This window comes from Bacillus rossius, chromosome 7, assembly GCF_032445375.1.
Source record: "Bacillus rossius redtenbacheri isolate Brsri chromosome 7, Brsri_v3, whole genome shotgun sequence".
Classification (NCBI taxonomy): Eukaryota; Metazoa; Arthropoda; class Insecta; order Phasmatodea; family Bacillidae; genus Bacillus; species Bacillus rossius.
This window is the reverse complement of record NC_086335.1, coordinates 54,200,578-54,214,642: the sequence shown is the minus strand read 5'-3', so window position 1 is coordinate 54,214,642 and position 14,065 is coordinate 54,200,578. Positions and strand designations below refer to the sequence as shown.

The following is a 14,065-nucleotide window of genomic DNA, read 5'->3' as shown; positions in this document are numbered from 1 at the left end:
CGCCATCCACCTCCGGGTACATCCTTGATTCCTTTCATCCTCCTCCGACGAAGCCAGATCGTAAGCGTCCCGTAATTTTCAATAGCAGACAAGCATCAGTGTCAATCATTACTCAGTCGGGTCGCGAGGGAACGATTGTGCTGCGCTGAAGTTATGTCCTTGAAAGAGCTGAAGAAAGATGATGTGCCATTATTTCGCCCACGGTAACTCATCCGTGTTTACGTCCTCCTTGGTGTCTTGCACAGCGTTGCCTATCACGTCGCAACTATTTATTTTGTCTAGGAGACCAGCCGTGGTCGCTTCAGAACTGATTTTGCTATCCGTCCAGCTCTAATTGGCTGACCGGGTCGATTTTACACCGGAGTGATCGGTCACACGAACCTTCAATAGAGCTGCACCGTTCAGCAAAGGCATATAGGATTATAGGATTTTCTTGTACAATCAAATAGTTGACCGCTGCTGATGTTGAGCAATAACACTACAAGCTTTTTACTTATTTTTTACTAATTCTTCAACTATCACTTGCAAAGCTACACGCGAGGATTGTTTACGAACGCTATCACAAACATATTCGACAAATAACAGTATTGCAGAAGGATTGGTAGTACTTTCGACAACTGTTGAGAAAACTTAAATTTTATGAAAAATAATCCTCTTATGTAATTATATTACTTAAACAATCACTTAAACTAAGCACTTATATAACTCATTAACTTTTTTTTTTCCACTTTGGTATTTATTTTCACATTTCCAGAGCAACCATGCTTAATACATTTTTGTGACGCAGACCATTTTTAATGAAGATCGCACGCTTTTGCGGCAATTGTTTCTTGGCTTATGGGTTGTAGGCGCGTCGAAGGTGAAGATATTACCGACGTTTCGGTCGACGTTGCAGTCGCCATCATCAGGGAGCAGGTATATACGTCTACGTAAGTAAGTAAATGCTCCCTGATGATGGCGACTTCAAAGTCGACCGAAACGTCGGTGATATCTTCACCTTCGACGCGGCTACAGCCCAGAAGCCAGGCAACTTCGGACCAATTTTTTTCTTCTTCCAAAAACAGCTATTGAAAGGTAAGTCAAAGAATAATTTTGGAAGTAGCATACTTCCCATAATATACACCTTCTTATATGTGATTTGACACGCAAACATCTAGATGGCATTTGGAGGTTAAAATTTCACCCGCTCGTCTGTCAAAGGTATTAAGTTAGGTACCAAGCTTCTGACGGACGGACGGATAAAATTTTTCGGGCCTTCTTATTGGCTGCAGGTCACAAGAGGCGACGGGCTGTTGATATTCTGGCCTACCGACACCACCCGGGTGAAAAAAGCGACGGCTTTTAAATGTGCCCGATTACGGAATGCGTCGAACCCAAGGACGCCGGATTGAAGAGCCTGTGGGTTTTAACGTTCTTCCTCGAAGCTCCGCGCCCGTAAACCAGGCGCCGGCGCCGGCTGCCGTCCTGCAGACGTTTTTATCGTTATACGAGCTGTTTTCTTCTTGGCGCTGGTCAGGTGACTCGTGACGTCATATGCGAGCGCTTCGAGGAAAACAGCTCCCCCCCCCTCCCCTTTCTAAGTCTTGGTGGACAGGATTTATTCTTTATTTTTACCTTTTGCAAAATAAAATAAAAATTGGTTCTCTGTAAAGTCGGTTTACGGACGATAGTTTAACGTGACGTCATAACAAAACATTGATGAAATGATTGCATACTTTTATGATTAAAATTTAATCATTTTTATTGAATATTCACTATTTTGTATGGATACAAAGAAGGAGTAAAATGAAATCTACAATTTAATTGATAAATTTACTTTTATTTGCGCTCATTAATTCAAATATGTTTATTACTTTAACGAAGAGATTATTTTAACTATAACTTTTATACATGTTTGCTATTTAACTTCTTCCAATCTGTGTAATTCTGTTAAGGATAGGACGATGATAGGAAAAGTAGGAAACGAATGGGAGTGTTTCAAGTTTAATGTGCCTCGAAAACGTCAAATCGATGGTTGTTCCAATCGAGTGTAAGAGAGATAGATGCTGCGCAAGCGTACAATGAGCGTAACGGGACACAGCGTAACGGGACAATGTGCGTAACGGGACACTTTCGTGCGTGCAGCCGGCGTTCATCGATTTATTAGACGTCACGTCAAAAAGTAAATTTGAAACCAGTTGCCAAGAAATAGTTTACGATAAATACCACAGTAAAATATTTTAAATTGGTACAGAAACATTGTTAGTGAATTTACTGTTGTTTCTGTCGGTGTAGAAACAATTCTTAATATTTCTTGTCGCGCTCACGAAGATTTGTACGTAATTTTTAAATTTTTATCGATGTTTCATACAAGCATGAACGTTTAAATAAACCGTAGATAATATAATCGCATATTCAACAACTGGACTTTATTTTGTTAGTACTGAAAAGCTATTCAGGGAACGGTTTGCAAATCTTAATATATATATAAATCCAGTGTCCTGATGTTTGTTTCCAGTGAACTCTTCACCAAGTCCACCGATTTCGATGTAAATTGGCATTTATGTGTAATTTTTTCCAATAGAGATAGGATAGTTTTTATTTCGATTAATGGTCTTAATAATTTATAATTAATAATAAATAATAAATAACCGATCGCCATGAGTAAACAAAAAATCATGTCATAAACATACAAACACTAATTGTGTGACATTTCTCTATGTACAACACACTGTCATATAGCGCTATCCAGTTTGCTTTAACTCGCAGACAATAAAGCTCCATGTGTTTAGCTCGGGCAACGCAGGGTACTGCAGCTAGTAACTTTAAATAATGTAGGTACTGGGGGAACACTAAGCATAATTGCTTTGAATATATATACTGTATAGAAGTCGCGAGTGGATAGGATTTACTCTACGTTTTTCAGATGCGTATGATGAGCAGCTTGGGAACTTCACCGCTGCAGTGCGCTGCCGTAACGCCCTGTATCGTCTTAGTTCTTATTTACACGTTAGAGCGCAGCGCTGTTGCCCGCTGTCATTCCCCGCACCCCCCATCTATCATTCGCTGCAGCTCACGGTCGTTCAGCGGGAGGGGGAAGGGGTGTTTGAAGAGTTCGACACTTGTCCGCTAGGGACCACCACAAGTCGATGCCCTAGAGATGGTGGCGATTGCGGCGGTGAATTAACCAACTACCTCAAAACCGTATTAGAATTTTTAACCTGGGCTGGCGACTTCTATACAGTATATATATTCAAAGATAATTGCCCGGGAAAGAATCTGAACACAATATTGCCATTGAATATAAATAACACTTACATAAGTCGCCAAGCCATAATAAAAATGTTGTGCAGTTTTAAAGATAGTAGGACTGCCCGACAGACTATGGCAGAAAAGTACTTGTACCTATTTACGTGTGATATCAACTTTTCCCCGCGAAATATCCGTATAGTTCGTGATGGTGCCAATGGACGGTGGTATGAGAGAGAGAGAAAGAGAGAGAAAGAGAGAGAGAGAGAGAGAGACGCATGGACAGCCCTAAGCGAGAGACGGCCCAGGTATTTATACCTCGACTGCCCGGACCGTTGTGGTCGGGGGAGGGGGGGCATCGCGCACGCCAATGTTATCAATTGTGATACTCGCAGGCGGCGCCAGGGCGCGTACAGTCCTGGGACGCACGCAACTGGAGCACTACGTCATCGTCGGCCTGCCATATAGTCGTCGCCCCACAAAGCAAGGAAGATAAAGTGTGGCAACTCAATTATAGAACTAACACTTTTTTTTTTTTTTTTTGAAATACGAGAGCTGCGGGATTTAGAGACAAACTAACAACCTGATAGTAAATGTTGGCAACTATGAGATTGTATTTCAAGGTTACGAATTATTAATTTTGATTTAAAATATATAGTATACTTCGATATCATAAGGGCAGAAATTTACATAATAATAATAATAATAATAATAAACCACAAAGTCAAAATAGAACACTAGATATGCTTGTACTTGAAACAATTTTTAACTTATTTAGAACATGAACGAACATGGCTACCACCGTAGTCAAATACTCGGCTTTTATTGGTCGCTCGGAGCAACGTAAACGTAAGAGCTCGGCGTTGCCGGCACTGCCTCAATCTGCGTGCTGCTGTAGAAACTCTGTTCCGTGAAATTTGTCTATGTTTACTTGTCATTGAAGAACGGGCCTAAGAAAACCGGTCGAGAGGGCTTTTTTTTTTACATTTTTCGCAACATAAAAAACACCTTGGGGGGAGGGGGGGAAACCTGCCTATCGCTGTAATTGAGGAATGCCGAAATGTTCGCCAAGGATGTGAACAAGAGGCTGATGGTCAGTAAAGCAAAGACTTCACGACAGTTAATTTTGTATATTTCTCTTTCCTCGACCTACTTTGTGAGGCTGTGAGTCAAATCCGACACAGTATTTTTTTTTCCTCAAAGGCAATCGCTTCCATACTGGAATTGCGTCTGCGGGAATTTCGGCCGTAGCGGCAGAAACGCATCGTGTGACACCAGCCGAAAAAAAACAAAAAGTCCTTTAAGAAAACATCTGACCAAATCATTAGCAACCCGGAGAGAAGGCGAAATGTGGCAGTAGCCAATGAACACGTGGCATCGACTTGACTATACGCACGTTTGTGGATTATAAAGTCTGGCTCAAAAAAAAAATAACGCAAAATTTTCAGTTCTCTGCTGATCGCTACCGACCAGCAAAATTTGCGTTACTTTTCATCACCAGGATAGAATACACATTCTTGTACTAAATCACGACGGTGTCATTTGTTGATCGGCTTCCATCTTGTGCCAACTCCATTCTTGGTGGGGGAAATATTAAAAATTGGTTGTCCGTAAAGTCGGTTTACGGACGATAGTTTAACGTGACAACGATATAACAAAACATTGATGAAATTATTGCATACTTTTATAAATAAAATTGAATAATTTTTATTGAATAATCACTATTTTTTATGGATACAAGGAAGGAGTGAAATGAAATCTACAATTTAATCCATAAATAAACTTTTATTTGCACTCATTAATTCAAATATGTTTATTACGTTAACGAACAGATTATTTTAACTATAACTTTTATACATGTTTGCTATTTAACTTTTTCCAATCTGTGTTATTCTGTTAAGGATAGGACGATGATAGGAAAAGTAGGAAACGAATGGGAGTGTTTCAAGTTTAATGTGCCTCGAAAAAGTCAAATCGATGGTTGTTCCAATAGAATGGAAGAGAGATAGATGCGGCGCAAGCGTACAATGAGCGTAACGGGACAATGAGTCATCCTTTTTCGTGCGTGCAGCCGGCGTTCATCGATTTATTAGACGTTGTCACGTCAAAAATGTTTTCCACACATCAGTATGGACCAGAAATTTTTCATTAGTGCAATGACCTGCGAGAGGCCTTCACAGTCGTTTGCCAGTTTTGGCCAAAACTGTTGTCAGAGGTCGGACAAATTCGAGTATTTGTTTGGTGGTGTGTTAAAATGAGACGATACCACGCTAGAAGCACCAGCGAGCGTCGCAATTAAGGGGTGTATGTGTTTTGGTGAGGCGGGATGATAAGCGCGACGCTCGCTGGTGCTTCTAGCGCGGTATAGCCTCTAAGCCTGAACTGGCGTGCAGTCTTCTCGTCTTCACAGGAAAACTGTGATATTTGAGCGGTGATCGTGAAATTATATGGTGAAGAAATGAAGATAAATGTGTAATGCAAGTCCCTTAAGTGCTTTCAAGAATCTGTACCGGTTGTTTTACGTCTAAAAATTACTCTGAAAACACGCGTTTTTAGCCATTTTCACTATTCTAAAAAGACAGTTAAAAAACTTAATTCGAAATCAAAAGTACTTTCCGGCCCTCGGCGAACTCTTAAAATGCTTTGCGTAAGCAGACCCCACTCGGATATATCGATTAGTTTTGAAATCGCGTTGTTCTAAAAAATACTTGATTACATTATAGACAAGCTGAATCTAGCCTGGAGTGAAATGAATCCCCGAAATAATCGTAGCCCTACTAGTTATTCTAGAAAAATTACGCAACAAAAATGTAAGATTGCAAAACATTTGAATGTGTAGACAAGGGAGTATCCAGCTCAAAATGGAACAGGGAAGGGGAATATTACCTATTTTTCTTACAACTTCTCAGAGATTTTGGTACGGCAAGGGTTGTAATCTTATGACTAGAGACCGGAATTATTCGTGGATTCGTGGATTCGTGGATTCAGCTCTGCGCACCGTGTGTGTGTGTGTGTGTGTGCCCGGGTGGGCGGGGCCCCTGAACGTCCCAGCTCGCCAACGCAAGTACACCAGCCTTCCGCGCCGTCGAGGTAAGCGTGGACGGGCCGTGGGCGGTCGTGTGTATTTCCCGTCCCTCGTGCGTCTGCGCATCTCCGGGAGTGGCCGATCAGTCACGTGCGCGCACACACACGCGCGCGGCGCGCCCTCCTCCTCGTGCCCTGACTCACAACGCCGGAGGGTAAACTCGCGGTCGCGCTGACCGACGCTGACGACAGTCAGGCCTCTAGGGAGGGTAGAGGAGGGGACGCGACGACAGGGGGTTATCCGGGCTCCAGGGAAGGAGCGCGCGATGACTCCCCTGACGTCAGTCAGTCAGTCGGGAGACGCATTCATCACCGGCGTCCCTCCGGACTCAACACGTGACGGACGTCGACGGAGAACACTCCTCCCCGAATGTTACCTTCTCAAACAAGCAAAAAAAAAAAAATAATACGCGGGGCCGCCCGCACCGCGGAACACGTTATTTGTTTGTCCGAACTACTTTCCCTCTTCCCTTCCCTTCCCTGCTCCGAAATATAAATGAGGGAATTCTTCTTGTGTCTCTCGAGACGCCGGTGATTCACGTCGGGACCGACAGCTACCGACGTCTTTTCCAAATAACCCGTCGTCGGTGCTAACTGGCCGGCCCACACCTCGGGGCGGGAAACCTCAGCCATCCTTCAGACGCTTCGTAAATACGACCCATTTGAAGGAAGAAAAACACGGGGTGATTTTCCCCAGAGATACAGAGCCATGAAGACCTGTTAAAGTCTGAGTCATGCTCACTTGTCGCAAACTCGTCAGTACTCAAAAGAAACATCAAAACGACTAGTCGTGGAAATTTTTCGGGGATCAGTTTGGTCGCAATGTAGACTGTAAACATGTACCCCTTTTTGCAATTAGTTCGATGATTGTATGACGGTGTATTGTTTGGACACGCCCTCTACGGATGTGGGGCCAGTAAAACTACCAGCTACCAGTAGTTACCAAATCACATCAATCCACTTCAATTAAGGGGAGGTGGCTCTACAGTAATAAATGAGCCAATAGGAGAGCATATGTGGGTAGACTGACTATTTAGGACTATGAATTTTAGCCTGACACCAAATGAATCCGTAAAATTTCCAGGTTTCCCTGTTTCAACACCCCGGAATTTCCACTATTATTTCGACAACTATACTGTTGTGTCATTTACGACCCACTGCACTGGTGTATATATTTAGATCTTTTGATGTCATGGGATTTACACCAAAAAGTTAGCTACTTGCTTTTCATTCGGTCGAATTTCAGTACTTTCGACCTTTTAAAACTACGAGTACACTGTCGCTCCCCATTAAGATAAAATTAGGTACCATTAGGGTAAGATTATTTGACATCCTGCTTGCATTTTTTTTTTCATTGGGAGCTGTTATTGTTTAATTTTACTTATTTCATTTAACAAGATGTTAATCGATAAACCAGTAGTAACTTAGTAAATCAATACCAGATCGCATCAACATTCGTTCTAGTTGTTCTGCTATTGCAAATTCAGTTCATTCCCTGTTGTTCTGTCAACAGTGTTGTTTGAAAAGAAACTTCGTAGGGTTGGTCATTGTTTGTGAGCATTATCATTCTTAGTGACGCAAATTCCCAAAACACAAACATTGATAGCTATCACATTGTCCGTACTTTCAGCAGGGCGAGTGTTACATATTTACTTTAATTTATACCAATTTAGGTAATAGCTACAGCTGTTCCACAGATTTTGTGACGAATGGGTTTGCAAACTATTTATTCTGATACTAGTTCGTGATCTCATAGATTCAGCTAGAATTTTTGTAAGGGAGGGAGTAGCTGTAAGAGTATAATATCTCGGATAGACCTGTTTCGGAGGTCTGCGGTTATGGGATCCCCCCATTTGTCAAGCGAAGAGACCATTATCATCTTCGTCTCCCCAAATTTTTTTTATAAAAATGGCAATACTTTAAAAACACAAAATAGCCAATTACGAAAGGTAGAACCTAACACTACCACTACTAGAGAATTTGTCCTAATATTTGTTTGATGAGAGAAGACTAATCTCTAATTAGAACTGTTCAGTGGCCATAAATAGGGTCATAAAAGTACATTTCATGCTTATTAACGAAGTAAAAAAATTGGTTGTCGGTAAAGTCGGTTTACGGACGATAGTTTAACGTGACAACGTCATAACAAAACATTGATGAAATGATTGCATACTTTATGAATAAAATTGAATCATTTTTATTTTAATAATAAAAGAATAAATACTTGAAATTATACTAGTAATGGATATTTAAAATGCAAGAATAATTAACCTTTATTGCGAAATTGTTGTTGTAATAAGCAATGAAAACCACATTATTTTTTCACTTCACTTTATAAACAGTCGAGTGGAAGAGAGATAGATGCGGCGCAAGCGTACAATGAGCGTAACGGGACAATGAGCGTAACGGGACAATGAGTCATCCTTTTTCGTGCGTGCAGTCAGCGTTCATCGATTTATTAGACGTCACGTCAAAAAAAAATTGTTTTCCCTCCATTGTGTGATTTTGACACGTGGACCACTGCTTCGACACGTTGATCGTTTGTTTTGTCGCGCGGACCAGCATTTCCTTCACGTGGATGTCTTATTCGTCACGCGGTACGCTGCTGTCTGTCAGCCACCCAGTGGCGTGACGTCCCCACAGGGGAGAAGGGGGGGGGGGAAGTGGCTGTTCTCCTCGTGACTCCCTTGGGGACCGGGAGGAGTAGGAGGGGGGGGGGAGAGAAATGGAGGGAACCAACGGCGCCGGGAGTGTTTGAGTGTTTGTTCGAGGCGCGGGAGATAACGGGCCGGCGAGCGGCGTCTCCTACGACGGGCTCCCGGGACGAGAAGTTACGTAAACGGGACACGTGGGCTCCGCGTGTCCCCCGCCCTCCCCCCCCCTCATTCACCCCCGCCTGCTCAGTCCACTCGGTTCGTTAACGAACTGTTCCACTTGTGCCGATGAATGAAAAGTAACCGAATCCACCATCAACTCCCCCTTCCCCCAACCCCTTTTTCCCATGTCCGAACTGATCGTTGTTTTTTATCGGTCAGACGGAAATAAGACTTGTTAAAAGTTGGTAGTGTAGGTCACTTTTTTTTTCAAACACTCAAAAATTTGAATTTAATTCAAGTCTCTATGCTAACTTTGGATGCAGGTGACACCCGGTATATTTGGCACTAAGATAACGGTGCAGCATTTTTTTGCTCCCGAATGTATTGCATAGGCTTGAAGTGAATTGAACTTACACAGTACGGTCGGAGAAGTTACTTACCCCACTGTAACTTTTACCCGTTCAATTAAAAAAAAAATAACATGGTATTACTGTCATAAAATATTTTCAAGGGGTTCATATGTGTAGTTATTATTAGGCTTCTCTTCCGCTCTAAATTTGACTGCATGCACAAAAGTGAAAACTTTAAAGCAATATTCATTCTGTTTTTTATCCAGAATTTATTTTGACATATGCTTGATCACTCGCTTTAATAAATGAAATGAATGAAGATAATTGTGTGGATATTTTTAATAAAATTTGTTCTATCTGTAAAGTTTAGTTTTATCCTTAAATCAGGAACAGAGTTTAGAGAAACATTGTCTTAAACGTCCTGATAGTATTTTAAAATTTTATTTATTAATGTTCCATTGCTAAGCCATTCATCTAATTAAAGTTCGAGGGTTCTTACACGTTACACATTAAACTGATCTAAACTAACAGCACACACATACATAATTTTGACCGGGATTTTAACCCAGAACCTCACGATGTAAATTTTAAAATCGAATAGAACTTTAACGACAGTTGCTGTAAATACCTAATTGACTAGCACGTGAAATGGGCCACTTCATAACCGCGAGTTTCATAACTGTGACAGCTTCGAATATTGCAGCTATTCTTCCTTTAAAAAAACCAAAACTAAATTTAGGTTTCAAATAAAAATACGTCAATTTTTGACTGTATAATTGAACTGATTATGAGATTTCAATAACATTTAAATAGAGAATTTATTTCTCTAATAGTTTATGTAGATGTATTTTTCTTATATTATTTTTAATCTTATAGATGGTTTAATTTGATATTTTATCTTACTTAAAAATTACTTTAATTGTAAAACATATACATCGTTTAAATTAATTACGGTTATTATTCATTTTGCTTAGTTTTTATTTTGTCATTGTTGTAATTTTTTAATTTCTTTCATTATAAGGATAGTAAAACTAAAATACTGCATGTAGTGCATGTTAACGAACATAAACTGTCGCATTCCAGTGCGTGACCTGCTATTAACGCTGATCCTTGTTCCAGTATGCTCTGTTGCTAGATATATTTAAAGAGCACAAGAGGATTACACAAAACTGTATATTGTAAAGAATTTTTTGAATGTTCTTGAAAATTTTTATTAAAAATTGATATGAGAATTAAAGAAATACATTTTCCAGTTGTGTTTCATCATCACTTCCGAGAAAACGTAACTTCAATATAATTATTTTTTTTGTTTGTTTGACCGTAGGACATAATTACTGAAATGCCCTTTTTATTTATAGTAAACTAGTTGAAGTATCCGGTTTTCCCCGGGCTTGAAATATAATATAAGCAACATTACTACCGAGTTTCACTTGAAAAATGGAAAATTTTTGATTTTAAAGTCCCATTGATTGCACAATATCGGTGCATCAAGGCTACGCATAAGAAAAACCTGGAGCCTAATTGTCAGCTTCATTTTGTGGGAGCGCAGGTAACCCCTACGCAAGACGTGACGGACGCACCAAACGATAGCGCGTTTCAATTTCAAGGCAACGCCATCTTTTGACGAAGTTCTAAACTAATTTCTTTTTAAGCTCCTTTAGTTGGCTAGCAGCCGCGAGCTTCGTTAAGCGGATGGGTTACGCCAAGGAAAAGGATAGGACGTTGCCAGACCTTACTATATGACCGTGTGGCGGTCATCGAAAAATGACAAGCTCACTGTGTGTCTATGACATACCTCTTATGATTTTCTATTAGATAACTGAATTTACCCCTTTTTCACTCCCTTAAGGTTGGAATTTCATAATTATATTTAACCTATGTCACTCTCCCGCCCATAAACTATCTATATGCAAAAAAAAATATGTCGATCCGTTACTTCGTTACTGCGTGAAATAAGGATAAAAAAACAAACACACTACTTCATTTATAATATTAGTACGGATAACTGGTACAAAATATTTCTCCTAAGAAATAATAATTTGGTGTTTAGTACTGATATTATTTATCTAATAGAATGTATAAATTGTAATAATACAGTCAAAAGATGCTATTTTAAAAATTCAACTCATAGTAAAATTAAAAATATACAAAAACTTATAATTATCTATAGTATATAAAATAAGAAATTTTAAGTTAACCAGTTTGGGGGACTGTCAATCTGTTAACAGTAGTGGATGCCATTTGCTCTGTACTTCAATCTAAACGTGAGACGGACTAAAGTAGCATTCAGGCACATAAATGTTTTTGTAAGTGTTAAGTAAATTTCCTGAAAAAATTTGTGTAATTGTGTAAAGACTATATCAAAAATGTAAATAAATGATAATTTCGCAACTTACGATTTTAAAATCAAAGAAATATATTGCCCAAAAAAGCGTAATTTATTTAAATATACACGTATTTTGAAGGGAAAAAAAAAACCTTACTTGTGATGTCAGTTACACTGAAATGAGCGTACATCTGTTTTGGGATAATTTGGTTTACGTTTTACCTAGATCCGATATATTTAGGATACTACAGACAACACAATTCAGTAAATATTGTGAAAGAATCGGCAGCACCATATATTTAAGAAATAACCGGAATTTGCATGGGATGTTTTACCATTAACCTTTACACTTAAACTTTACCCTTAACCTTTATATGCTATACATAGAAAGTTAAAAACTCATGTGATTTTGAAATTGTAACCTCCCTTTCTTATCCCTCACGCATTCCTGATTCCATATTAATTCCCGTTCAGTTTCTCTTCTAAGTATTTTTCCATCCCTATGCAGGTGAATTTCGGTACTGTTACTCTCCCAATTGGTTTTCAGTTAAGTTATTTTTCTAAAAATAATTCAATTATCAATCCATGTGAATAAAGGTTCAGTTCTTATCCTAGGTGATTTTCCAACCACATTGTAGGTGAATTCCGGCGCATTTCCTAACCCTCTTGGTAGTAGGGGTAGCTGGTTGATTCTGGACAAACAATGGGCCAATTAAAAACTCATTAATCTCAATTAGTGTCACTTAGACAGCTCCTCCAACCCCTTATCACGACCATTGCGTGTTCCGGTACGTGTGGTTTTCCATCCTCACTCTAGATTAATACCAACGCAGTTCCTTATAGTGCACCCTTTGACGAGGCGGATATGTTATCAGGCTATCTCCGATGTCAGAACTGGACTCCAGTATGTGCACCTTTAGGTAGAACTAGTAGGTAACACCAGTTCGCAATCCAGATCCTTTAGGAAGCCGGCACTGACGGTCTCTGGTCCGGCACTGGGGACATCTTTCCTTATAGTCAGGTGTGTCCCCGCCAGGGGCGTTCCTACATGGGAAGGCCAGACCACAACCTCCAGCCACTGTACTAGCCCTTACACTCTGGGGATGCTGACATCTGTGTTCCGACCTATGGTCGGCACTCTTCGACTGTCCTCCCAAATATGCGCCCTTTTAGAGTAGATTGGGAGACGGCTTACAGATCAATTTTTATACATTACAAAGCAAGTAATATTAAGACAGATCTGTCAAGAGATTACTCTCCCCTTTGATCAGGAAGGTGTCAGAGCCTCAGCATGACCAGACTAGGGCAACCCAACATGGTTGTCACCTTAGCCCCCTGCCTCACCGTTGCTGACCAGATTATTCTGACCGTACGGCTGGCATTCTCACGTTTCCCTTCCACATATGCACCCTAATAGTGTATGGTGGGAGTATCGTTCCAGTTCGCTTTTAATAACATTCCAGAGCTTTAAAAAAAAACAGAACTGTCAGGGATCGCTACCTTTTGTTGATCGGGAGGGTATTAGTGCTTCGGCAATGACCAGTGGCTGGGGCCACCAACCCAGCATAGACGCCACCTCAGCCCCTTCACCACACTCAGCTAACCAGACAGTTGGCTGTGTCCTGAGCCCTAAGACTATCAGCACTGCTGGCGCCTTCACACCGTTGCTAACTGTTGCAGATGGAGCCTCTGTGCTGGCGGATACTGGTGCTGCTCGCGGCCTGGCTGCTCGCGTCGCCCTCCTCGCTCTGCTCGCCCGCCGCCAACTACAACGTGAGTGCCGGCTCGGGTGGCCTGTCGCCTCAGGAGTCTGGGCTGCGGCCGGGCCCGCCCCTCGAGGACCTGCCGCCCCCCGACCTGATCGAGGTGCCCAACAAGCACCACGACCCGCGCCAGGCCGACCTCAACGCCACCCTGCTGCTGGCGCGCCTCGGCCGCAACTTCGACCCGCGCTTCATGAGCATCGACAAGCCCCGGCACCAGCGCCACCACGTGAGTCCGGCAGTCCCGACCGCCAGGAGCATAGCCAGGGGGGGTGTTTTGGGTGTCCAAACACCCCCTGAAATATTAAATATATATATACTTATGACAAAATTTACACTTGTCTAGCTGTTGCAAATGCACTTAGATGAAACTAAGAAAGAACCCTTGAGCCGATAACCCTTAAAGTTCAGAAATGAGTTTTCAACAGTGTCTTGTTAAAAATATCATAAAGTCGGGACACAAATTTCTATTATTCAAAGCCAATATTTTAATAACGA

The 14,065-nt window shown here is 41.1% G+C and overlaps 1 protein-coding gene across 1 annotated transcript in view; it reads left to right on the top strand.

Moving 5' to 3' along the window:
• The window catches only part of LOC134534042 (noggin-2-like), a 227,075-nt gene that overhangs the window by 208,017 nt on the left and 4,993 nt on the right, over positions 1-14,065 (top strand). Inside the window, exon 3 of the mRNA XM_063372000.1 lies at positions 13,485-13,796. Within this exon, the coding sequence (XP_063228070.1) occupies positions 13,485-13,796 (312 nt within the window). The remainder of the gene's footprint in view (positions 1-13,484; positions 13,797-14,065) is intronic.